This window comes from Ctenopharyngodon idella, chromosome 1 (assembly GCF_019924925.1).
Source record: "Ctenopharyngodon idella isolate HZGC_01 chromosome 1, HZGC01, whole genome shotgun sequence".
Classification (NCBI taxonomy): Eukaryota; Metazoa; Chordata; class Actinopteri; order Cypriniformes; family Xenocyprididae; genus Ctenopharyngodon; species Ctenopharyngodon idella.
Genome location: NC_067220.1, coordinates 2,811,637 through 2,835,392, shown reverse-complemented (window position 1 = coordinate 2,835,392; position 23,756 = coordinate 2,811,637). Strand labels below are relative to the sequence as shown.

The window sequence follows — 23,756 nt, the reverse complement described above, 5'->3', positions numbered from 1 at the left end:
CTAACGACATTTATTAATCAATGACTGGCATATACTTCTTTACATTATAATTAGTCTTTCCTGGTGTACATGCAGATAATTTTGAAGACACACTGCTCTTTCACATATGAGGGACAGTTTAATATCACTAAAATCAGTCCATATAACACACTGCTCTAGTATGGTCTAGAACAGGGGTTCCCAATCACAGTCCTGGAGGCCCTCAACACTGCATGTTTTCCATGTCTTCTTAATCAAACACACCTGATTCAGATCATCAGCTCATTAGTCGAGACTACAAGACCTGAAATGGGTGTGTCAGACAAAGGAGAGATACAAAATGTGCAGTGCTGGGGGACTTCCGGGAACGTGGTTGGGAACCCCTGGTCTAGAAGTCTTTTTTATGGTGCCTTTCTGGTGGTTATAGTATTTGTCCAGTGCTTGAAGTGGAAAAATAAAAGTGCCAGTAAGCTCGATTCAAAACGCGTTTCTGAAGAAGGGAGGGCACGGCGGGCTTCTGTACATGCAACATGTCAGAAGTGACGGTACGCAAGGAAAACTGGCTAAAGGTAAAAATAGAGAAGTGCCGGTACTGTGTATCAGCGCATACCGGCCCACTTCGAGCACTGTATTTGTCCATTCAGGAGCTTAATATCTCCTGTCATTTTATGGAATAAAACTGTGGAAAAGAGTAACAATTCATATGATGATGAAAATTACAATAAATACATAGTAATATTGTGAAACATTAACTTTTTCCTATGTGAATATATAGTAAAATGTAATTTATTCCTGTGATCAAAGCTGAATTTTCAGCATCATTACTCCAGTCTTCAGTGTCACATGATCCTTCAGAAATCATTCTAATATGCTGATTTGCTGCTCAAGAAACATTTATGATTATTATCAGTGTTGAAAACAGTTGTGCTGCTTCATATTTTTGTGGGGAAACGTGAAATGCTACCATTCAAAAGTCTGGGGTAAGATTAAAAAAAAAATAAAAAAATAAAATGAATACTTTTATTCGACAAGGACACATTACATTGATTTAAGTGACAGTAAAGACATTTATAATTTATACAAATTATTTATATTTCAAATAAATGCTGTTCTTCTGAACTTTCTATTCGTCAAATAATCCTGACAAATGAAAGTACCAAGTCAAGTCATCTTCATTTATATAGCGCTTTTCACAATACAGATTGTTTCAAAGCAGCTTCACAGTGACAATATGAAAATTAATGGACAGATTGTTTTGACTGTACAGCAGATCTAAGAAAATATTATTATCGAGCTAAAGTTGGTTTTGATTGAATCACTTCGGTTGTAAGAATTGTTAATTATTAACTTAGGGGCCGCTTAAATGACACCTTTCCTACTGAAAACCGAAGACCTTTAATGCATTCTTGCCGTTCATTTATGTGTTTAGTCTATAGGTTTGCGTATTTGAGTGTGTATGTGCGCAAAAGCTTGATCTTTTTTACAAAGTGATATTGCCAAATTACTTGTCTGGTCCGCATAATACAGAAAAACTAGTTGTGCCCGCGGATCTATGCAAACTGGAATAATTTTGATAATGTTTTATCTATACGTAGGGAAAGGAAAGGGAAAGGGGCCTTCACAGGGGATAGATTAGTTGAAACATCAGGGCTGCGTTATCATCAGCGTTATCATCATGTCTAGATGCAGGTCCTTCATCTCATCTGGATACGGCCTGGATCCGGCTGACTACGGAAGGAATCAGCCGGTCTCTCTCTGATAAACAGAGAGAGACTAATATTAGCGTAGACGCCATTCTTCTTATGATGTAGCGAATACATCAGGTGTTATGGGAAGTGTTCCCGGTTCCGGCTGACCTAATGTATGCAGCCTAACAATTTACATGATTTAAATTATACAAGTAGATAATGTGTTATGTGTATGCCAGGTTAAAGAGATGCATTTTTAGTCTAGATTTAAACTGACAGAGTGTGTCTGCTTCCCGAACAATGCTAGGAAGATTGTTCCAGAGTTTAGGTGCCAAATAGGAGAAGGATCTACTGCCTGCGGTTGATTTTGATATTCTAGGTATTATCAGCTGGCTTGAATTCTGAGATCACAATAGACGTGAAGGACTATAATGCATTAAGAGCTCGCTCAGGTACTGGGGAGCTAAACCATTTAGTGCTTTGTAAGTAATTAGCAAGATTTTAAAATCTATACGATGTTTAACAGGAAGCCAATGCAGTGTTGACAGAACTGGGCTAATATGGTCATATTTCCTGGTTCTAGTAAGAACTCTATGAGAGCATTCTGGGAGATTCTCGGCTAGAGTGAAATCGCCCAAAAAGAGGCGGTACTCCACAGAACGTGACTTGATGCTGAGTGGACTATAGCCTATATCCAGAGGCAGAACAAACAGTCTAGAGCAGTGACAGCGTAACTCTGTGGTTCTCACTTTGGTGGTGCATCGCCCAATCGCCCTAATGAAGAAACCGCTCCTGGTTATTTTAAATGTAATATTTCTATTGGTGTTCTTGCTGTTTTTTTTTTTTTTTTTTTTTTGATCAAATAAATTCTGACTTTTTCTTTCAAAAACATTTAAAAAAAGTTTACTATTTCAAACTTTTGACCACCAGTGTGTATATAAAATAATGCATGGCTTGTAATTAGCAAATTATATATATATATATATATATATATATATATATATTAATATATGACACTTTTCTTGAAAGTGAAAGTTGTCAGATTTTCCCTGTTATAGTACAACTTTGAGAACGATATTTTAGAGTTTTATGAATCATTTTCTTAGACGAGTGAAATTACAGAAGAAACCCTGGAAACAGACAAACATTCACACTTATCTTCTGTCTGACATGCTGAAATCTGCTATGTTAATGTTTCTTTGTACATTGTGTGACACATAGCGTAAATGGCATTAAAAATTAGAAATTTGAAAAAGCTAGTAGTACTTTGCATCCCTGGAAATTAATGTCTGTCATTTAACATTTTTTACAGTTGGCAAATATTGCTGTATTATCTCATCATGTTCAGCTGCTTATATTTTACCTCATCTTGCATTCTTCAAGCATTAAAAAATGGCTCGCAGCTCAGCTTCTGTGAAAAGTAAATCCCGCCGCCTTCGATTCGATTGGCTATTTTAAACATTTTGACATTGATGAGCACTTTTAAACTTCTGCAGTGAGTCTGAGCACGCTAAATTGGAATTTTTTTAATCGATTGGGCTGTGCAGGCCATTCATCTGGGCCAACGGAAGATAGGCTATGTAAATTAACTATATTTCCTTCTTTATATTTATGTAGCAATGGGCCGGCCCACACTGTACAGCGGCCCACTGGGAAAACTCCCGGAGCTCCAGATGGCCAGTCCACCACTAGACCACTGACTTTGACTGCATGAATGAAACAACACATTTCTCAAAATATCTTCTTTTGTGTTAATTTGAAGAAAGCAAATTTTAATTTCTTGGTGAATGATCCTTTTAATGAAAGAGTATTTTACCTCTGATCACATGTAGATGAACTTCAATGAATATGAACGACCCAGAACTCTCCTCTGCGCACCAGTATTTCCCAGAATCCTCTTCTGTCAGGTTGTTGATGTTCACAGTAAAGACTCCAGCTGAGGTTTCATCAGTCACAGAGAATCGCCCATTTGTTTTCTTATTCGATGAAACACGAACTCCGTCTCGGACACAGATATTCGTCTGATCTCCTCTGCAAAACGACCTCTGGAGACTCATGTGATTCCTGATGAACTTACAGCTGATGGACACTGATCCTCCGACAGACGCTTCATGAGTGACCGCTGAAGAGCAGAAAAATATGAGTGTGATAACAGAATGATCAGAAACATTGAGATTTTCTCCAGAAAACACCCTCACCATCTTTCATGATGATCATGAGTTCATAGGGAAGATTAAACACATCTTTCACTGCACACCAGTATATCCCAGCATCCTCTGCTCTCAGGTCACTCAAGGTCACGGTGAAGAGATTGAGTTCAGGCTCATCCTTTACTGAAATCTTTGGTTTATTAACATGGGATTCATCTGATTGAATGATATTTTGAGCATCTTTAGTGAAACACTTTCCTTTGCAAAGATGCTTTACTTCTTTTGCATGTTTTGCATTATAAGGGCATTTGATCTCTGATGAATTTCCTTCACGTCCAACTGCTGGAGGCAATAATAGTCAAAGAGAATGAAAGTGTTTATATCCTGCAATGTATGCATATGTTATTTGGTTTATGGTTACTGTACGTACTGGTCACAGTGAGTTGATGTTGATTGGTGAGAGAGACAGAAGTCAGATGTGTGTCTCTGGTTTCTGCTCCACACCAGTAAACTCCAGCATCTCTCTCGCTCACGTCACTGATGATCACTGTAAAAACTCCTGCTGTACTGACAGAAAACTCAAAGCGTTTCTGCTCTGATGAACTGATGTTCTCACATATCTTCTTCTCGTTCTCTCTGCAGATGTGTTTGAAGGTCTCGTCGTGTTTCTCAGGGAAATCGCAGGTGAGTTTGACACTTTCGCCAATAACAGCAGATGCTTTACTTGATGCATGAAAATGATCAACTATACGCAAAAACAATGAAAAATATATAATATCAAAAGTATCAAATATACCCCCCTCTCAATATAACTGCTAGAAAGCGTCCAATGAATCTCCCGAAAGAATCTCTTTACCTTGATTTACTGTGAGTTTGACCTCAGTGAACAGATCATCACCAGCGATATTCACTCCACACCTGTACGTTCCTTCATCAGCTGCTGTTAAATCACTGATAAAAACCTTCAGAAGTCCTTCACTGGAATCATCATACATGTGAACTTTATCATGACGGACCCATTGATTCTGTTCATCAACAGGGATCTTCTGTGATGGATCTTTCTGGATGAATTTCTTGTTTCCTTTGAACTCTTGTGGAAATTTACACGTGATGAAGATGGATTTACTGGAGTAGGCCTGAACCAGGACAGAAGTGATTCGACCTGAAAAAAATAGATTTATGTATTGATTTGTTAAATTATTAAAAGTCAGGGGGGATTTACTTTTCTTTTTACATTTAGAGCTGTAAAAATTCTTTAAATAAAAATAAACTAAACTCACTTTTAACATTCAGCTGAATCTCTTTAATGAAGGTTATGTGAGTAATTGATGTTTCTGAAGGTCGATCATCTGATCCGTCTCTCTCCACTCCACATGAATAAACTCCTCCGTCGTCTGCAGAAATGTCTCTAATGGTCACATTAAAATGATCTTCATAACTGTCAGACAGAATGAACTTCTCCTCAGATGATTGTGATGACTGTGAGCTGTTCAGCACATGGACAGGACCCACATTCATTCTGTAGAAGACTTTGGTGTGTGATTTAAACTTATCATCATATTCACAGTGGAAAGTGATTGTTTGTCCAACATACTTGTCCAGGATAACAGACGTCCCACAACGAGACTCTGAAAATGATTTCAACAAAACCTTGTGACATGCACTGAAATATGAAACATTATTAGTATTATTAAAGGTGCTCTAGGGAACGTTGGCATCTCTATCGCCATCTCTGTTTGACACATAAAATGTCATGTTCCTTGCAGAGTTTTTTCCTTTCTTTCTTTCTTTCTTTCTTTCTTTCTTTCTTTTTCTTTTTTCTTTTTTAAACATGGGTTCTGGTTGTTTTTAGGTATATTTATTGCCTGTGATCAGAGCAGATCTGTCATTCTACATCAAGACATATTGACAGAAAAACATCTTACAAGGAATATATCTTGAAAATGTACATACAGGTACATACAGTTTTCTCTTTACAGAAGTGACATTAACAAGCCAAGATGAATAACACAAAACTGCCATTTTCCCTGCATAATCTGACCTGACAGCTCAAATTATGAATCATTATTATAAGCTGACTGATGTGAATCAGAGTAAGGCATGGGAACTTTGATTTATGTACTTGCTCAGCAATTCATTTTTGATCATTTTTACTCAATCTTCCGTACTGCTCTCTCATACTATAATAAAAAAAATAATTACTGTAAGTTATAAAGTATCACACATACCGCTGTTCACCTTTAACTCAACATCACGACTCCATGTCTGATTGTTTCCACATGTATATTCCCCATCATCCTCTCTGCTGAGGTTCCTGATAAACACAGTGAAGAATCTGCTGTTTTCATCATCATACAGAGCGAATCTCCCGTTATAAACCCAGTGACGCTGAAGCTCAGTACTGATGCCCATCTTACAGCTCCTGTCTCTGCAGAAACGCTTCTCTTTATGTTGATCATTCTGGTATGGGCACTTGAACATCAAACTCCCTCCAGTGCATCCAAACACACTGAAACAAAGTACCTGACCTGCCAAACACAAGTTCATTTGCTCTGGGTTATTATATATCATCAATCTAGATCATATAATATATTATTTGACCCAGACTGACCAGTAAAGAACTGACCTGAGATCAGGCAGAGAGTGATGAAGATGAAGATGATGATGGCAGCCCTCATTCCAGATTGACTTCAGTCTCACAGATATCCAGAGAAAAAACAGATCCGATCACAATCCAGCGACAGCAAGAACTGATCAAATGTGTTCCTTGAATAAGATGTAAGTCACTATTATTAGAAGTACACACATCCTCCGTTGGTTTTTCTCATGTCTCTGCTTCCTTGTTCTCTATAACGGTTCCACCCAACTGCACCACTAACAGGGCGGTAAGTGTGAAGATATGTGTGAAAGACATGCAGAGAATCACACAAGGCAGATGACACATCAGTTTATTAATATAAAAGCATACGCATAAAGACTGACTGAAGAATGCAAAAGCTTCATCCTGCATTCATCATAAAAACTGGCATGAATGTAGAGCTTTATTAGACGTCAATCATTTTAAAACATGCCAACATTTACAATAACAGAGCATACAGACACACTGTGAGAATCTTATGTGCACTGAATGTTGTAAAAGGCCTAGAAATTGATTGAGATGAACCCTGTGACCAGGCTCTGCTGGTTTCACAGACAGGGCTTATATTAAGCCAGGATTACACTTTAGTTAGTTCAGTTGGGGCAATTAAGTAGCTTATATAAACATACCTTAGAAAAAAACAAACAAACAAAAAACATTACTGGTGATCATCTTGAGACAAAACAATGGCACTGACATATTTTAGGAGATGTCCATGCAAGTTGCTTTCATTGAAAACAGCTCAAACATGCATTTTAGTCTAGGACCAGACTTGGGCCTTGTCTGTGAAAACAGGGGCTAGTGATTGTCATTCACATCTCAATCTATTTGTGGACCCCATATTATATTATTTATATTAAATCAAAATCCACAGCCTCTTGCAACCATTTTCTCTTGACACACATTGAGGCTTTAAGTGCATATAGATAGATAAACTTATCTCCCTTTTACTCATGTCCACTTTATTTTGTGACGCGCTAAGCTATTTTCTTTGAATGTGCAAGGCATACGATAGACATTAGCTGCTGTGATAAATAACTAGAAGAATAACAAAGTGCAGTAAACGGTAAACTATTTGCACTACATACCATTGTGTTCATAAGATAAAAAAGTTTGCAATATCAAGCAGCATAAACAGTTTTTGTAGAGCTAAAATAACTGGAAACTCATGAGACTGGAAGCCTATTCAAGTTAGAAATGGCTGAACCGCTCTTACATTGTAATAAGGTGAATAGGACCATAGATATGTCGCTGCGCCCGCCATCTTGAGACAGTCAACATGTCGTCACTCACAGTAAGAACACTTGAGATTCACAAATTAATGGGAAAACCTTTCACAGGTGAGAATGAATTGTGTTTGTGTTTTTATATGTATTAGCTCAATCTTACAGGGTTTTAAACTATGGTAACTTTTTAGTGTTGTGTTAGCTGATGTCTTCGTCTTCTTGTGTTAGTTTAGCGAAATCATCTGCTGAAGTCTATTACAGATGCAGATATTCATACATGCTTCTACATTTGCAGACGTTCAGTCAACTCGCTCTCGAGTGTTCACGGACCGGCTTTGACCAGTCCAAAATGTCGGACGACTTACATATAGTGATTTTTTTTCCCAAATGGTTCAGTGGAAATCCCCGCCCTGCAACCAGTTTCATTGGCTGAGGTTACAGTGACGGGTAGGTTTAGGGATCAGTGTTGGGTGTAGGCAATCATTATGTCCAATGAAATGTTTAGAATCGGCTCCAGGGCGGGATTTCTGCTGAACTGGTTTGGGGGAAAAAATCATGCCACAGAAACAGCCGCTAATAAGGCATCTATGTATACGCATCTATGGGTAGAACAGTATCATGATGTTTTGCTGCCCTCTGCTGTAATTCAGCGCTCATTACAACAGGTTTCTATTGACGGTCCTTTAATTATTCATTTTTTTATAAGCCATCAATAATGTTTAATTCAACAGTCTGTACAAAAACTTGAGTGTCCAGAGAGACAAACTCCCATCATGCACTGACAATGGAAGATGAGAATGACTGATTTACTGCTTTGATTATTTCACTGGCGTCATTGTTTCTGTCAAGTCGACTGTCAAGAACAATAACTATCACAACTATCATAACAGTGTTGTGCAAGTTACTTCCAAATTGTAATACATTATAGATTACTTGCTACTGTTATTTAAAAGTAATTCTTTACCTTACAATATTACTGTCTCAGAATTGTAATGCGTTACATTACTCCTGTATTACTTTTGAGTTACTTTCACAAAAATAACTACAGAAGAAGAAATTAACATTTTAAAAGAGGGCGATATGATGTAGCATAATGACTGTGGGCTATCCAGGCTAAGGTTTTTGATGAAAACGTTCCAGGATTATTCTCCTTATGGTGGAGGAATAATGTTCTTATCTAGCGAAACGATCAGTCATTTTCTTAAAAAAATTATAATGTATATGCTTTAGACACAAATGATCGCATCACAAGTGCTTCCACCAGACCGCGATTCCGTATTCTTCAAAAAGCTTACGCTGAATGTCCTACACCTTCCCTATTCAACTTACGGAACGAACGCGGCGCCAGTTCTGTTTTTTCCGTAACTTTAATACTCTGAATTACTCTTTATAGTTCAGAAACATGTTCAGTCACAAATCAACAATTTTAAACTAGCTTTGAAAGCCTGTGTGGGGATCTTGGGAAGGAACAGAAAATACAAAGAACCAAAGTAAATACTGACAAAAAACTGCAGCCTTGATTTTCTAGTTTAACTTTATTGCATAAATATTAAATGCATTCATTTGTATATAGGCAAGCAATTCTTTTAAATAAAGCAAAATATGAATTCCTCAAAACAATGACATGCCACCCATTCAGCAACATAGTGTGGCCCAGATCCGGCCCACATCTGGTACATGTGGATTACATGCGGACCAGTTGTGGGCCAGATCTGGGCCGACACTATGTTGCTGTCAGGGCAGTAAGACTGTTAGTGTCGCAGTATCAGTAAATGATCTGATAATGACAAACTAATAGAGGAGATAAAGCTGAAATGATCATTTCGCACAAACTTATTGTCCAGTTAACTTATAAAACATAACTTATATGATTGGCATGAGAATTTTATAAGTCCAAAGTCTTTATTGTCGTGCTTTAATTGATACTATCAAACTAAAGGAATGTTCATCCTGTTTATTTATTCTGAAAGGTTGCATTTTATGTATATTGTACTAACATTTAGGATAAAAAAAAAATGTTTAATCCAGATAAACAAATGAATGATTATTGTCTCTTGTTGTCGTTTTGAAACCCAGCCCATTTTAATGTTATTCTATTATAATATTAATAAAGATTTTTATTAAATTGTGGAGCAATCTTTATTAGATTGTGGAGCACAGTTAAAATTATTCATATGCCTTAAACAAGTTTAACCTAACACCGTATAGAATGTAATAAATTAATCTGTCCTTCAAAAAAACACCCTTATCTTCAGTAAAAAATAATGAAAAATCTGTATCACATATTTTGTTTCATATATCTTAAAAGGGAAAACAAATGAAATAAAACTGAAATCACTGCATAATCATGTTCATAGCAAAACACTGTGAGATTCACAACATTCACATTATCTCCACTTCTCATTGATGTTTTTGTGTGTGTCTGTGTGTTTTTAGTTCTGGTTGTATGAATTGTTGTTTGTATTTAAAGTGATCTTCAGCTCTGTAATATTATATATGAGGAATATATCTTCAATAAAGTAATAAATGGCTTCTCTCTGCGTGTCCTTGTTGTACGGTAAACACTAAAGCTCAAACACATTTGGCATTACGAAATGGTGGAGTTTGTGTGGAGCAGAAAGTTATACTTTGATGAAAGTTATCAAATGAATTTTTTCATTCAATATATTGCATATAAAATTGCTTATTTTCTTTGCAGTGAAAAGACTGAAGATAGCTGAGGATTTGCAGAAATATTCCCTAAACTTTTCAAAGGATATATATATATGGCTAATTATAGCAAATGTAGAAATAATGTCCTGGCCATGACTTAACAGCTGATGTTTAACTGCAAACATTGTTGGTTGCAGTGAGATTGATGAGATGAACTGAGTCAATCACACATGCACATATTTGATACTAGTACGACCTTAATTGTGTAATTTACCTTATGACCTAATCAAATCTAAAATGCAAATAATGATCTTTTTTATTTCAAAACACATCACATACACTATGGAACAACACTGCATTTTTTTTTTTTTTTTTTTTTGTGCGCTCCCAGCTAACAGAATTTTGTTAAAGGAACGTTCTCTAAATATTCAGTGTTGGTTCTGGGAACGTAAAAAAAATGTCCAGTTTTCTTGACATTCCAGGAACATTTTTATAAGGTATGATGTTCCTCAAATGTTCTTTCAACTTAATTTTGATCTAAAATTCAACATTCTAGGAACGTTGATTTGTAACATTCCAAGAACATGAAAATGTTCAGTTTCCTTAATGTTAGTAGAATGTTATTTAAAGGTTAGTATGATGTTCCTGAAACATTCTTTCAATCATTCAAACACCTGCTGTGAACAAGCACTGAAAGAAAGAGAAATAAGAACACAAACTACAACTTTCTTCAGCCACAGCCTTAGATGAACTGAAGATAAAAGACATTAAATCTCTGAAGATCTGATTCAACAACTCCACAAACATCATCACCAACTTCACTTATTACTAACCAGACTGACTTTATTTCTGTCACACGTCTACAGAAGCACTTATTGAGAATTAACAGAGGTTTAGATGTTGATGTCTTATTGAAAATGTTTCTCACCATCATGGAGATCAGTGTTTGCTTTAGTTGAGCTCTTGACCCTTGACTTTTTTAACATTATGTTTTCTCTGACTGCTGTCTGTGTTTGTAAGACACATTTGTTATGGCAAGGAAGCCAAAACAGAATGCATTCAGGTGATGTTGGTTGATCAGTGATGATAACAACATAATCATCACCTAGATTCAATATGCATTCTTTGTCATGTGTTCTTAATATGATATATTTTTTAAATTATAATAGCTCTGTGATTACATAGTATTAGATCCAGTAGTATTACAATCATTTATGAAGGATTTTAAAAGCATGATTAGACAAAAACTTTTTTGAACTACTGTGTCGTTTAGACACAAAGATACATGCTGCAATGCATGCTGGGTTCCTAGTCTTTGTACAGTGAGTGCACTTTGACATCAATTGTGACCATAGTACGAGCATGCAGTGAGAGTGCTGTGAGGTTACACTGTGACCACATCACAAGTATCCTGGAGCTCATGATGAGATCAATGTGAGATGAAATTGTTGACTGGGTCATTTGTTAACAAACTGACAGTGAAAAATACTTCTAAAAATTAAGTTTGAAAATAAATTGCCTATTAAGTCTTTAAGTATTTGATGTTGTGATAAACCACTGGAAATACAAAAATCTGAATGTTTCTTTGAAACATTTTATACTGTTACAGTTACGGTTGCATATCTGCTGTTCCATCAGCGCCATCTTCTGTCAGAAAGTGAATGTGCATTTTCATTCAGCGAGTCTCCTTCACTCGTTCCGTCATGCGCAGCACGTTGTTGTTTACATCAGAGTGCGCATACCTTTTTTACGCAGCGTAAGCACAGTGTTGTACATTTTAAGTGTTTGATGGAAAAGTACTCTTAATGTATTCTAAAAATCTGAATTATTCATAATAAAGATGATTATTCACAGTATTTTATGCCTATAGGGTAACAATATCATACATGTTCATTACCGGTATGTATTACTGTGTATCGGCACATGTCTAATCGGGACATAAAAAAAATCATCTGGTCTTTAGCAGGTCTTAAAATTAGGTAAATACAACCTCAGAAGAACAACAACACATGACATATTATAGCATGTCATTATCAGTGTTGGGGGTAACGCATTGCAAGTAACTTAAGATACAAAATCAGATTACTTTTTCGAGTAACTAGTAAAGTAACGCATTACTTTTTCAATTTACAACAAAATATCTAAGTTACCTTTTCAAATAAGTAACGCAAGTTACTTTTGCACATTTATTGACTGACAGCTCTCCTGTCTCCATGTTGAGAGAAATGAAGGTCAGAGGTGTTGTCGCTGCGTGAACATGATGGGTATTGTAGTTCTAGATTAAATGTGAACATGCATTTACTCATCTCACTTGCACAAAAACATTCAGTATTCCTCAAAATGAATAAAAACAGTGAAATGCAATCTCACAATTTTATTCAAACCTGTAATTAACTATATTAAATCACAAATATACTTTATGTATTTAATCTCACTTTATTAACCAATGTTTTTGCTAGTGATGTTACAGTCTGTGCCGAGGCTTCGGAGCGCTTGTCAAGAAATCCCGGAAGCTTTCAGTGAAGTGCATATTAAAGCTTGTATCGCTTTAGACCAATGACGTTGTTGATGACGTCCGAAGCCTTGCTTCTGCCGACTGGTTCAGGAAGCGGTTCGAAGTTTGGCTGGACATTTTGACAGATATATAAACGACCCATGGGATCCCTTAAAAATGTGTTGTTTTAGAATAATAATTGGCCCCTCCTGCCTATTATGACCAAAGAATTTATTTACACACATTTGATAGCCCCATCATTTCAAGCAAATACGTTTATTACACAGTTATGTTATACAATCATTATATACCACCAGAAAATACACATTATATTCATTTAAATAGATTAGTCGATGTGGAAATTTATTTTTTCTTCACTGTTATTTCTAAGCCTTAACTGGCACAAAATACAGTGTATCACAGATCACATCAGGTCATCTAATGTATCTGCTTGTTTTACACTCTTTGACCACCAGGTGGTATTGTGAGCAAATGAAGCCTCGAGAAATGAACCCTTTTGTGAACCACTTGGCTGAAAAGCTTCAATGCTTCATGAGGCTTCATTTTGCCATCACTAGTCTTTGCTGCTGACCTTCAATGATCTAATTCAAACATACTAATAAGCAAAAAATACTTTGATTTGGGTATTCTGCTTGCACTCTTAGAAAATGAAACACAACTACAACTGACTTAAAGCCACACAGCCTGAAATCAATTGAAGATAAAAGAAGACAATAAATCTCTCAAGATCTCAGCAGAAGTTCTTTTTGAGAATTATCAGAGGTTTAGATGTTGTTTTATTGAAAATGTTTGGTCACCATTATGGTGGTCAGTGTTTCCTTTAGTTGGGCAGTTTGACTCTTGGCTTTTCATGTGAGTTTGTGGTCTTTGTAACAGTGTTTACCAAAACACACAATTTGTTGCAAAGAAACCAGTGCAACATGATATAGTCTTCATCATCATAAAGCAAAATCATTTACTAATCGTACTCCTGACTAAAAGTGTGTGTTTGTTTTTAATAGGTTGCATTCTCCAATAATACTTTCTTGCTACAGATCAGACATTCTGAATCTTGACTTTTAAAGTGCCAAAAATCTTTAGACACACAGACATCAAGAATCAGCATATGAATCTCAACAATGGTGACATGCTTCATGCCGCAATGCTGGAGTCATGAGTTGTATACTATGGTGGCTCCCAGCATGCATTGCGGCATGAAGGACGTCACTATTGTTGAGATTCATGTGCTGATTCTTGATATCTGTGTGTGTCAAAAGATTTTTTTTCCCCCATAATGCATTTAACAAAAAAAAAAAAAAAAAAAAAAAATCAGAATATGATCTGTGGCAAGAAAGTATTACTGGTGAGTGTAATATTACTCTATCATTTTGTTGCTGCCTTTTTTTGCAACAAATTATGTGTTTTGGTAAACATTGTTACAAAGACCACAAACTCACATGAAAAGCCAAGAGTCAAACTGCCCAACTAAAGGAAACACTGATCACCATAATGGTGATCTGACATTTTCAATAAAACATCAACATCTAAACCTCTGTAAATGTTAAAAAAAAAACTGTGAGACAATGAGAGATATATTGTCTTCTTTTATCTTTGATGGTTTTAAGTCAGTTGTAGTTGTGTTTCATTTTCTGAGAGTGTAAGCATGATGTTGAACCAACATCACATTGTTACATTGATTCAATGCCATTACCATTGATTTTTTGTTGAAATTTCAACATTTTTTCAACATTAATTGCGGGTGCAAAAGTGATATTGATTCAATGCAGTTAACGTTGACACATTAACATTGATTTAACATTATTTCGATCATTGTTTGCTATCTGGGAAGCCATGCTTCTGTGTTCTTTTTAGAGAGTTTGGAAAAAGGACATTGACTCCATTTCTACCCACAATCAAACTTTCCTAACTGTATATAGTATTTTCCCTGTGTTACATGTATGTCTTTGTAATATTGACCTAATTATGATTCTTTAGTTATGTCAGGGTAACTTTGAATGTCCAAATCCAGGTGTATGTATTACTGCTTGAATGTCTTTGAATCCCCATCTTTCTTGGTATCAAAAGAATCCTCTTTTCATTTCATAAGTAATGGTGTATGCGTCAGGATATTTTTACCATGCTTTTGTGTAAAACCGCACAAATTCTCCAGACCAACATAAACATGCAAATAGCGTGAAAAGATAGAACAAAGACTTTCTCTTGGTCAGTTTTGATTGGTCACCTCACCGAAATGGGTGTGAACTGATAGGGCCTTTAAGAGTCCTCAGATCAGGTACACCTTTGCTCAATCTCTTTTGAGACCATCGTTTCCTGTCTCCTTCAGGCAACTTTAAAGTTAACTTTGTTGGATTCAACGTGGACCACCCAGAAGAACCCAAGCGAACGCTTCAGCGCACTCCTGACAAAATCATCAAGAATCTTCAGAATCTACCGCATCTGGACTTATTCAGCAACCAAAGTCAATGCAAGTACCCGTTTGCAGCCTTTAGACGCATTTCCAAGTTATTGTGCCCCTTTTAAGGTGACCCTGATTCTTTGATGTTTCTCGCAGGTTGTGGTTATCTGTTGTAATCTTGCCATTCTCTTCTCTCTCTCTTTCTTTACTTTCCTTCACTTTCTTTATTCTGTATATAATCTTTGTTTAGTTTAGTTTTGTGTGTAACCTAACGTAGTTTTGTTTATTAAACCATTATATCCACGCTTATTGTCTCTGTGTTGATGCTCACAAATCAAAGACTCTTAAACGTTTTGATCTAGCTACATGCTATTACCCTTCTAGTACTTTATATTGTTGGAAGAAGTTATTCTTTCTTGGCCAGGAAGATAATTTGTTTCCTAGAATTGATAACTGATTATGCTGTCTGTTCGCTTGGACGAGCTGATTAAATAATCGTAAAATTAATTCTGCTACAGTCTGAAACTGTAAATATTTATAATTAATTATAATTTGTTATAGTTAATTATTCATATTTCTTTTGAGCTGATTTGCTACAATATGCTTTATTTTATGTTCAAATCCTACTTTACTTGTATTTTAATTAAATACATTTGATGAGTAAGTATTTGTATTTTCTAACTAAATACTTTCTGATGTATTTGTGCCCATCTCTGACTGACGGTGACTGTAGCGTCATTGAGAGACTCTTCATGCTTCTGGAAACTGACAGCAGAGTGCAGGAGCCCATCAGAGGGGATTGTAGGGAACTAGATTGTTGAGTAAAGTGGATTCTGTGAATCAGAGGGGTTTATGGGTAACTGGACTGTCGAGTAAAGTGGATTTTGTGTATCAGAGGGGTTTGTGGGTAACTGGACAGTCGAGTAAAGTGGATTTTGTGTATCAGAGGGGATTGTGGGTAACTGTACTGTTGAGTAAAGTGGATTCTGTGAATCAGAGGGGATTGTGGGTAACTGGACTGTCGAATAGAGAGGAGTTGATGCAGGATCTGAGTCTTGAATCTCTTCTTGAGCCTGTAAGAAGAAAAATCCCCCAAACATGAAGTCTTAGTTCAAAGGTGTACATACAGCATATACAAACCAACTTCTCACATATCGGGGTTGCCAACTTTTGACTTTAGCTGGAATTGAATGAATGGCAAAACTTAGCATTTTGTTGGCATACCCCCTCTGTCACCTCACGTACCCCAGTGTGGGAACCACTGGTTTAATTACAACCCATACCATGGCAGGACGTGTGTTCAACTTCATGCAGCGCTGCACAGACCGAATGGCATATGACATCAAAACACCATGAGAGCACAGCTTTCAAGTCGCTCTCACGATTCTTGATGTCATACGCCAAACCGTCTGTGCAACACATTAGCTTTTTTAATTTGGTGTGAGATTTACTTGGGCAGCATAAGAGCGTGAGGCAGAGCCTGAAAGCATGTCTCACACCAAACACGTGAGAGTTGACAACCTTGCACATATTGAAGCACAGATCAGCTCTGAAACTCACCATTTCATGATCTCCTGTCTCTCTTCTGTCTGATGATGAAATGATTCCTGTGTGAACAAGAGCAACTTCTGAGACTGAGAAAAGGCCAGATTATTTCAACTGTGAATTTCTGAACAGCAGAGGGCGACAAAATGCAGTAGGTTGAGTGTCTCACCATGTTTACAGTTGTATTTCAGTTTGAGCAAAGCGAGCACTAAACACACAGCCAGCAGGATCAAACCCACAGAAACCACAACTATCACAAAAGAGCCTGAAATCACACAAAGAGATTGTCACAGAGAAACAAGGTGAGCACATGACATTCATCTACAAGCATTAATACACATGCTGTACATCTGACGCTCATCTATATCATGTGATCACTTTCATGGTTAAATTAGAGGAGCAAATTCTGTCATTATTTACTCAGATCACCTGTGGAACACAAATGCGATTGTTTGAATAATATTTTCTGTACAATGAAAGCAGACAGTAACTACCCAGCTAACAATTTTTTGTTCTAAGAATGTTTTCTAAATGTTAGGTTAGTATGAAGTTCCTGAAACATTCTTTCAATTTAACCCTCTATGGGATGAATTATGAAATCACAGTTAGAAAAAAATAACTTTACATATATTTAAGGCTAAAATCATTTTCCAAAATTAATTTTCTACATTTGACCTTTGACCTTTTATTAGGGTTTCGTCATTTAAACTGACATTATCCTATTAGAGTAAATAATTTTTGGCAAATTTGGCAATACTGCACACACATTCAAATGCATTTTGAACAAGGATTTTCAGTGCTTCCTGTTGTCTGTGGTTTTCAGCTGGTGTGAAAATGACCGTATATCAGACTTTACCACAGCATGCTGCTTTAAAGAGACAGTACATCCAAAAATGATCACACTACAGGTGCTGGTCATATGATTAGAATATCATCAAAAAGTTGATTTATTTCACTAATTCCATTCAAAAAGTGAAACTTGTATATTATATTCATTCATTACACACAGACTGATATATTTCAAATGTTTATTTCTTTTAATTTTGATGATTATAACTGACAACTAAGGAAAATCCCAAATTCAGTATCTCAGAAAATTAGAATATTACTTAAGACCAATACAAAGAAAGGATTTTTAGAAATCTTGGCCAACTGAAAAGTATGAACATGAAAAGTATGAGCATGTACAGCACTCAATACTTAGTTGGGGCTCCTTTTGCCTGAATTACTGCAGCAATGCGGCGTGGCATGGAGTCGATCAGTCTGTGGCACTGCTCAGGTGTTATAAGAGCCCAGGGTGCTCTGATAGTGGCCTTCAGCTCTTCTGCATTGTTGGGTCTGGCATATCGCATCTTCCTCTTCACAATACCCCATAGATTTTCTATGGGGTAAGGTCAGGCGAGTTTACTGGCCAATTAAGAACAGGGATACCATGGTCCTTAAACCAGGTACTGGTAGCTTTGGCACTGTGTGCAGGTGCCAAGTCCTGTTGGAAAATGAAATCTGCATCTCCATAAAGTTGGTCAGCAGCAGGAAGCATGAAGTGCTCTAAAACTTCCTGGTATATGGCTGTGTTGACCTTGGACCTCAGAAAACACAGTGGACCAACACCAGCAGATGACATGGCACCCCAAACCATCACTGACTGTGGAAACTTTACACTGGACCTCAAGCAACGTGGATTGTGTGCCTCTCCTCCCTTCCTCCAGACTCCGGGACCCTGATTTCCAAAGGAAATGCAAAATTTACTTTCATCAGAGAACATAACTTTGGACCACTCAGCAGCAGTCCAGTCCTTTTTGTCTTTAGCCCAGGCGAGACGCTTCTGACGCTGTCTGTTGTTCAAGAGTGGCTGGACACAAGGAATGCGACAGCTGAAACCCATGTCTTGCATACGTCTGTGCGTAGTGGTTCTTGAAGCACTGACTCCAGCTGCAGTCCACTCTTTGTGAATCTCCCCCACATTTTTGAATGGGTTTTGTTTCACAATCCTCTCCAGGGTGCGGTTATCCCTATTGCTTGTACACTTTTTTCTACCCCATCTTTTCCTTCCCTTCGCCTCTCTATTAATGTGCTTGGACACAGAGCTCTGTGAACAGCCAGCCTCTTTTGCAATGACCTTTTGTGTCTTGCCCTCCTTGTGCAAGGTGTCAATGGTCGTCTTTTGGACAACTGTCAAGTCAGCAGTCTTCCCCATGATTGTGTAGCCTACAGAACTAGACTGAGAGACCATTTAAAGGCCTTTGCAGGTGTTTTGAGTTAATTAGCTGATTAGAGTGTGGCACCAGGTGTCTTCAATATTGAACCTTTTCACAATATTCTAATCTTCTGAGATACTGAATTTGGGATTTTCCTTAGTTGTCAGTTATAATCATCAAAATTAAAAGAAATAAACATTTGAAATATATCAGTCTGTGTGTAATGAATGAATATAATATACAAGTTTCACTTTTTGAATGGAATTAATGAAATAAATCAACTTTTTGATGATATTCTAATTATATGACCAGCACCTGTATAAGAGAAAACTAGAAAAGGTGCTGTAATTTTCTGCCAGAAAACTATCCATTAGGTTTACAGACACATCCTTTAACCCTAAAACATTAATATGGAAAATTCTTTCATATTAGCAGACTTTTCTTAAAATGCATTCTGTCATCATTTACTCGCCCTCATGCCATTCAAACTTGTATATCTTTATTTTTTCTTCACAATACACAATTGTTATTTTTAAAGAACATTGGTCACTGAACCCATTGGACCCCACTAGGGGCAGACTGGGGCTAAAAAGTAGCCCTGGACCAGCTCATTATGCTCAGCGCAATTTTAACACCACTTACTAACATATAAATATAACACAATACAGAAATGTAAATCTAATTATTTTAATTGAAATGCTTAACATTATCATTAATCAATGACTGGCATATACTTCTTACATTATAATTTGTCTTTCCTGGTGTACATGCAGATAGTAAATAATTTTGAAGACACACAGCTCTTTCACATATGAGTAACAGTTTAATATCACTAAAGTTCGATACATAAAATCAGTCCGTATAACACAATGCTCTGGTATGTCAAGAAGTCTTGGAATGTAGTGCAGAATGTGGATTTTATGTGTTTTAATGGTGCCTTTCTAGTGGTTATAGTATTTGTCCAGTGCTTAAAGTGGAAAAATTAAAGTGCCAGTACTCCTGATGCTCGGTTCAAAACGCGTTCCTGAAGAAGGGAGGGTGCGGCGGGCTTCTGTACATGCAACATGTCAGAAGTGCCGGTACGCAAGGAAAACTGGCTAAAGGTAAAAATAGAGCTTGATATCTCCTGTCATTTTATGGAATAGAGCTCCAACTGTGGAAAAGAGTAACAATTCTTATGATGATGAAAAATACAGTGAATACATAGTAATATTGTGAAATATTAACTTTTTTCTATGTGAGTATATAGTAAAATGTAATTTATTTCTGTGATCAAAGCTGAATTTTCAGCATAATTACTCCAGTCTTCAGTGTCACATGATCCTTCAGAAATCATTAGACTTGTTAATATATTCTGACTTATTTACACTGTTAAAGAGTTGGATTCTCGTGCTCAACATGGACAAAGTTTCAAAACATGAGTTGGACGTATGACGGAGTATTTCTGTTCCAAAAATTCTCTTCCAAATTGTCACAGGATTCGGATTTTTTTTTTCGAGTATGGGCATGAGTGACGTCAACGGGGGCGGAATTCCTTGTACGGGCACTTCTCCTGGAAGGGCGCGCGCGCACACGTGGACCTGAGCGAGAGAGCAGGAGCACGCCCATCAACGCGCGTTCGGGTTTACGGAAGTCATCAGCAGCGCTGCACAGGTCACAGGACTGCACGAAATCAACAATGTCACCAAAGAAGTGTGTTTTTGGTTGTGAGGGAAAGATAACCTTGCTTCCCTAAAGAACCCAGTGTTCAGTGGAGCTGAGAGATTTGTTCTCACGCATTACATTGATGTGCTCTCGACATTTGTTATTAAAATAATAATAGAAACTGATAGTTGCAATCAATTTTTTATTGGTTAAAATGAATGGAGAATATCTTGTGTTTTTCCCAGTTCAATGCTGGATTTACAGATCATTTGAAACTGAAAGATGGAGCGGTCACAGTGATAATGATCCCGGCAGAGATGGGCACTCGAGTTAGTGACTCGGACTCGATTCGCACTCGAGTCGCATTTTAACAGACTTCAGACTTGACTCGACTCGACACAAAAGACTCGTGAATATTTTAAAAACAACTCAAGTCTTTTGTCCTTAACTACTGATATAATAAATAAAGAATTTGTGTTGTGTTTGAATGGTTTTATAATATCTGCGTCACAGATATTTCCCTGTGTGGTAGATCGGACTCATGTCATAGAATTTGATCACGTATGTCCGTGTATTGTGCGTAAACTCCGAAATGTCATAAGAGTCCCATGAAACATGATGGGAGCCACCGTGCCATATGTTCTTTCGTTTGGGTTTATCATCATGTCAGATCGGCTAGATGCACAGAATGCGGGAAAACAATTAAAGACACTGGAACGACAACATCAAATTTTATGAGACATCGCATCCACAAAGGTTAGTCACATTAACTCAAACAGATAGCTATATACTGTGGTGAAGCTGCATAGCTAATTTGGATTGCCTGTTAAAATATGAACCAAAATAATAATAAATAAAAATCTAGCTTTCAAACCTAGCGTTTTATTAATCTTTTTGTATTATATGCTGCTTTTCTCTTTCTTAATGTATCCATAAGAGAGAGATAGAAAGAGATGTTAATCCATTTATTACTTAAAGCTTATTTTAAGGTTTCACAAACAGTATGCGTGCAGTTTTCTATTGACATTGTTAATCCGAGGTTTGATCTAAACCTCTGTTAATTCTCAATAAGAGCTTCTGTAGACGTGTGACAGAAATAAAGTCAGTCTGGTTAGTAACAAGTGAAGCTGGTGATGCTGTTTGTGGAGTTGTTGAATCAGATCTTCAGAGATTTAATGTCTTTTATCTTCAGTTCATCTAAGGCTGTGGCTGAAGAAAGTTGTAGTTTGTGTTCTTATTTCTCTTTCTTTCAGTGTTTGTTCACAGCAGGTGTTTGAATGATTGAAAGAATGTTTCAAGAACATCATAACCTTTAAATAACATTCTACTAACATTAAGGAAACTGGACATTCTCATGTTCTTGAAATGTTACAAATCAACGTTCCTACAATGTTGAATTTTAAATCAAAATCAAGTTGAAAGAACGTTTGAGGAACATTATACCTTATAAAAACGTTCCTCTAATGTCAAGAAAACTGGACGTTTTTAATGTTCCCAGAACCAACACTGAATATTTAGAGAACGTTCTTATAACACAATTCTGTTAGCTGGGACGATCCTTTTAATGAAAGAGTATTTTACCTCTGATCACATGTAGATGAACTTCAGTGAATACGAACGACCCAGAACTCTCCTCTGTGCACCAGTATTTCCCAGAATCCTCTTCTGTCAGGTTGTTGATGTTCACAGTAAAGACTCCAGCTGAGGTTTCATCAGTCACAGAGAATCGCCCATTTGTTCTCTTATTCGATGAAACACGAACTCCGTCTCGGACACAGATATTCGGCTGATCTCCTCTGCAAAACAACCTCTGGAGACGCGTGTGATTCCTGATGAACTTACAGCTGATGGACACTGATCCTCCGACAGACGCTTCATGAGTGAAGAGCGCTGAAGAGCAGAAAAATATGAGTGTGATAACAGAATGATCAGAAACATTGAGATTTTCTCCAGAAAACACCCTCACCATCTTTCATGACGATCATGAGTTCAGTGGGAAGATTAAACGCATCTTTCACTGCACACCAATATATCCCAGCATCCTCTGCTCTCAGGTCACTCAAGGTCACAGTGAAGAGATTGAGTTCAGGCTCATCCTTTACTGAAATCTTTGGTTTTTTAGCATCAGCTTCATCTGATTGAATGATATTTTTAGCATCTTCAGTGAAACACTTTCCTTTGCAAAGATGCTTTACTTCTTTTGAATAGTTTGAATTATAAGGGCATTTGATCTCTGATGAATCTCCTTCACGTCCGACTGCTGGAGGCACTAACAGTCAAAGAGAATGAAAGTGTTTATATCCTGCAATGAATGCATATGTTATTTGGTTTATGGTTACTGTACGTACTGGTCACAGTGAGTTGATGTTGATTGGTGAGAGAGACAGAAGTCAGATGTGTGTCTCTGGTTTCTGCTCCACACCAGTAAACTCCAGCATCTCTCTCGCTCACGTCACTGATGATCACTGTAAAAACTCCTGCTGTACTGACAGAAAACTCAAAGCGTTTCTGCTCTGATGAACTGATGTTCTCACATATCTTCTTCTCGTTCTCTCTGCAGATGTGTTTGAAGGTCTCGTTGTGTTTCTCAGGGAAATCGCAGGTGAGTTTCACACTTTCACCAATAACAGCAGATGCTTTACTTGATGCATGAAAATGATCAACTGTACACAAAAACAATGAAAAATATATAATATCAAAAGTATCAAATATTTTTCCCCTCAATTTAACTTCTAGAAAGTGCCCAATGAAGCTCCCGAAAGAATCTCTTTACCTTGATTTACTGTGAGTTTGACCTCAGTGAACAGATCATCACCAGCGATATTCACTCCACACCTGTACGTTCCTTCATCAGCTGCTGTTAAATCACTGATAAAAACCTTCAGAAGTCCTTCACTGGAATCATCATACATGTGAACTTTATCATGACGGACCCATTGATTCTGTTCATCAACAGGGATCTTCTGTGATGGATCTTTCTGGATGAATTTCTTGTTTCCTTTGAACTCTTGTGGAAATTTACACGTGATGAAGACGGATTTACTGGAGTAGGCCTGAACCAGGACAGAAGTGATTCGGCCTGAAAAATTAGATTTATGTATTGATTTGTTAAATTATTAAAAGTCA

The 23,756-nt window shown here is 37.0% G+C and overlaps 1 protein-coding gene across 50 annotated transcripts in view; it reads right to left on the bottom strand.

The window, feature by feature from the left end:
* The window catches only part of LOC127505576 (polymeric immunoglobulin receptor-like), a 75,961-nt gene that overhangs the window by 50,658 nt on the left and 1,547 nt on the right, over positions 1-23,756 (bottom strand). For 41 of the 50 annotated variants that reach the window (XM_051883244.1, XM_051884222.1, XM_051884457.1 and 38 more), the window contains exons 1-7: positions 6,444-6,609; positions 6,046-6,345; positions 5,098-5,445; positions 4,674-4,979; positions 4,248-4,562; positions 3,866-4,159; positions 3,484-3,789 (exon numbers count right to left, since the gene is read on the bottom strand). In XM_051883244.1, coding sequence (XP_051739204.1) covers positions 3,484-3,789; positions 3,866-4,159; positions 4,248-4,562; positions 4,674-4,979; positions 5,098-5,445; positions 6,046-6,345; positions 6,444-6,495 — 1,921 coding nt within the window. In that variant the 5' untranslated portion in view covers positions 6,496-6,609. Of the gene's footprint in view, positions 1-3,483; positions 3,790-3,865; positions 4,160-4,247; positions 4,563-4,673; positions 4,980-5,097; positions 5,446-6,045; positions 6,346-6,443; positions 6,616-22,211; positions 22,521-22,596; positions 22,900-22,978; positions 23,294-23,403; positions 23,710-23,756 lie in introns of those variants that run through there. The other 9 variants (XM_051884291.1, XM_051884770.1, XM_051884856.1 and 6 more) reach the window with 6 other exon arrangements.